Below are 3,040 nucleotides of genomic sequence, written 5' to 3' on the forward strand. Positions count from 1 at the left end.
CACCAATTCTCTCTCTTCCTCTATCTGTCTTTCTCTCTGTGTCTGTCGCTCTCAAATAAAATAAATTAAAAAAAAAAAGTCAGAGAGAGCCAGCGCATCCAGAGCCCACATAGGCAGCAGAAGCACCTACAACAGTGGCGGTACCAGGTCCCTGCGGGCTGAGATGCCAGGTTCAGCCTGAGCTTCAAGAAAAGCCAGGTGAGTTGATTTTTCCACTGATGCCAGAGCTCTTCCGAAACTCAAGAAACGAGAAGAGCTGCAGTGAACAATGGAGGAGCAGATCACAAGGTAGAGGATCATGAAGACCAGCAAGAAAACTAGAGCCACCATGGACAGCCAGTACCAGAAGCACCAGAGACCTGAAGAAGGGATACAACAGCAGCCAGCACCAGCGAACAGTGCAGCGATCCAGCAACACAGCCAGCCTACTTGAACCCACAGTGCACCAACGAGGGACCCAAGCAGGAGCACAGCATAACAGAAACACAAGCAAGAAATTGCACAAGACACTAAGAAAAGGAAAACATCCCTTGTCCCTGGATCAGAAGAATCAATATTGTGAAAAAGGCAATCTTGCCAAAAGTAATCTACCCATTTAATGCAATCCCCACCAAACTTCCAATGCCATTCTTCACAGAAATAGAAAACAGAAATCCAAAAATACAAAATACCTCGAATATCTAAACAATACTACTCAATGAAAGCAAGGCTGGAGGTATCACCATACCGGATTTTCACCTATACTACAGAGCCATAGTAAAAAAAACAGCACGGTAATGGCTCAAAAGCAGACATTCAGATCAATGGAACAGAATAGAGGAACCAGATATAAGTCCAGTTAGCTTTAATCACCTGCTAGTCTATAAAAATGCCAAAAATACTCATTGGAGAAAAGACGGCCCCTTCAGCAAATGGTGCTGGGAAAACTGGACATGTATCTGTAGAAGGATAAAAATAGATTCTTCTCTCTCTCCATGCACAAGAATTAAGTGTAAATAGATTAAAGAGCTTAACATCAGACCTGAAACTCTGAAACTTCTAGAGGAGAAAGTAGGGAAACCTTTCTACATATTGGTCTTGGCAAGGACTTTCCAGATATAACCCCAATTGCTCAGGCAATAAAACCACAGATTAGCCACTGGGACCTCATGAAATTACAAAGATTTCATATGGCAAAGGACACTGTAAATAAAGCCAAGAGCAACCTACAGAATTCTCATGCTTCTGCTTTTCTTGGAGGTTTATGTCATGACTTGTACCATTGTGAGAGGGTAACTATTATACTGTTGGCAGTAGTAAGTGGCAAAATCTTCAGATTGCAGGCTGCTGATGGTGAGAGTGAACTCCGTGCCAGATCCACTGCCTCTGAACCTCGATGGGATGCCGGATTGTAGAGTGGATGCAGCGTATATCAGGAGCTTAGGTGAGTTCCCCGGTTTCTGTTGGTACCAGGCTAACCCATAATTAATGCCCTGACTGGCCCGGCAAGTCATGGAGACACTTTCTCCCAGTGATGCAGAAAGTGAGGCTGGAGACTGAGTCATCTGGATGTCACATCTCATGCCTGAGATTGGAAACATACAACAAATATACACTGTTAATCATGCTGCAAGGTGACGTCCTTGAGAAGCCACACTGCACTGACCACACTGGGCAAAGATGATCCCCAGTCTGTCCTTCCTTACCTGGGAGCGACAGCAGCAGAAGCACCAGGAGCTCAGTGGGGGCCCTCATGTCCATGTGTGTCCTGACAGCGACTGGTTTCTAAACAGGGTGTGACCAGCCTTTTAAGAATTCCTTAGGGCAATGGGCTGTGTTCTGGGCACATGCAAATCAGCAGTGCTGGGCAAGACTGAACACAGCTGTAGGACTGGCTGAGCTCCTCTCAGGGCTCCCCAAATGTCCAAATCTGACAAAGAAAGAAAATAAATTTCATATGAGCCAAAAAACATCAATGTAGTATCTTGTGATTTGTGTGTTATTTTTACCACTTCCTGTTCCTGTACATGATTTTGTGGTACATTTCTCCCAAGGAGAGTATCTGTTTTTCTGGCAGAAGTCTAGATACTTGAATAGTTCCACTTTCCACTGATGCCTTTGGATGTCTTTGACATGGACACTTGCTATTTAGTGTGATTCCCTCCTAGAGTAGGAGTAAACTTGAAGAACTTTAAAAAGTCATGGAGAGTTTTGATGTATGTGATACACTCTCATCATTGAATATCACCTCCACTTCTTGCAGTCTGCCCCCACCTCCCATAACCTGATAATCATACATAATGTAAAATAAAATATATTCATACCAACTTTATAAGTCCCCATAGTTCGCCAGGCATGATGGCACATGCCTTTAATCCCAGTATGTAGAAGGCAGTGGAAGGAGGATTGCCGTGAGATCAAGGCCACCCTGAGACTATGTAGTGAATTCCAGGTCAGCCTAGACTAGGTGAAACCCTACTGTGAAAAAAAAGAAGTCCCCATGGTTTTTGTCATTCCCAATGATGTTCAACTAACCCCATAGTTCAAAATCTTTTCACTGAGTTATAATACCAAAAAAATATATATATATATGCCACAGACTAAAGATTCATACTACAAAGGATGGCATTGGGTATATCAAAAAATATTGTGCCAATACAAGATATAAAACAAATAGGGCAAACACAACACTATGTAGGTCTACATCTGACAACTCTAGCCAGTGACATGTCTCTGAGTCTGATAATTCTAACCACTGACAGTCTCTGGAGATCCAATTTCACCCCTCAGCGAGGCTGCTCATAGTCACAGAAAACTTCATCCAGTGCCAGCAGCTCTTCTTGGCAGCCATCTTATAGTACTAGCACCTCCGTTGGCTCTCTGCTGAAATCTACAGTTCATCCTCACAGCTCCATTATGCCTCCTCCCAAGTAATCCAACCAGACTGGTTCATAAGGCCCATGGCCATTTCTAAATCACAAAACCATGTTGCAAATTCAAGACCCCTCTTTCCCACAATTGTTATATTACATACTCCTAGGAGGGCTACCAATTTGTGAAT

General features: G+C 43.4%; 1 gene segment (V, D, J or C); it reads right to left on the reverse strand.

The window, feature by feature from the left end:
• Positions 1-1,241: 1,241 nt before the first annotated feature.
• On the reverse strand, positions 1,242-1,818 carry LOC123461497. The segment is given in 2 exon segments: positions 1,242-1,564; positions 1,686-1,818. Coding segments are annotated over 2 exon segments (378 nt in total).
• Positions 1,819-3,040: the final 1,222 nt, after the last annotated feature.

This window comes from Jaculus jaculus, chromosome 6 (assembly GCF_020740685.1).
Source record: "Jaculus jaculus isolate mJacJac1 chromosome 6, mJacJac1.mat.Y.cur, whole genome shotgun sequence".
Lineage (NCBI taxonomy): Eukaryota > Metazoa > Chordata > Mammalia > Rodentia > Dipodidae > Jaculus > Jaculus jaculus.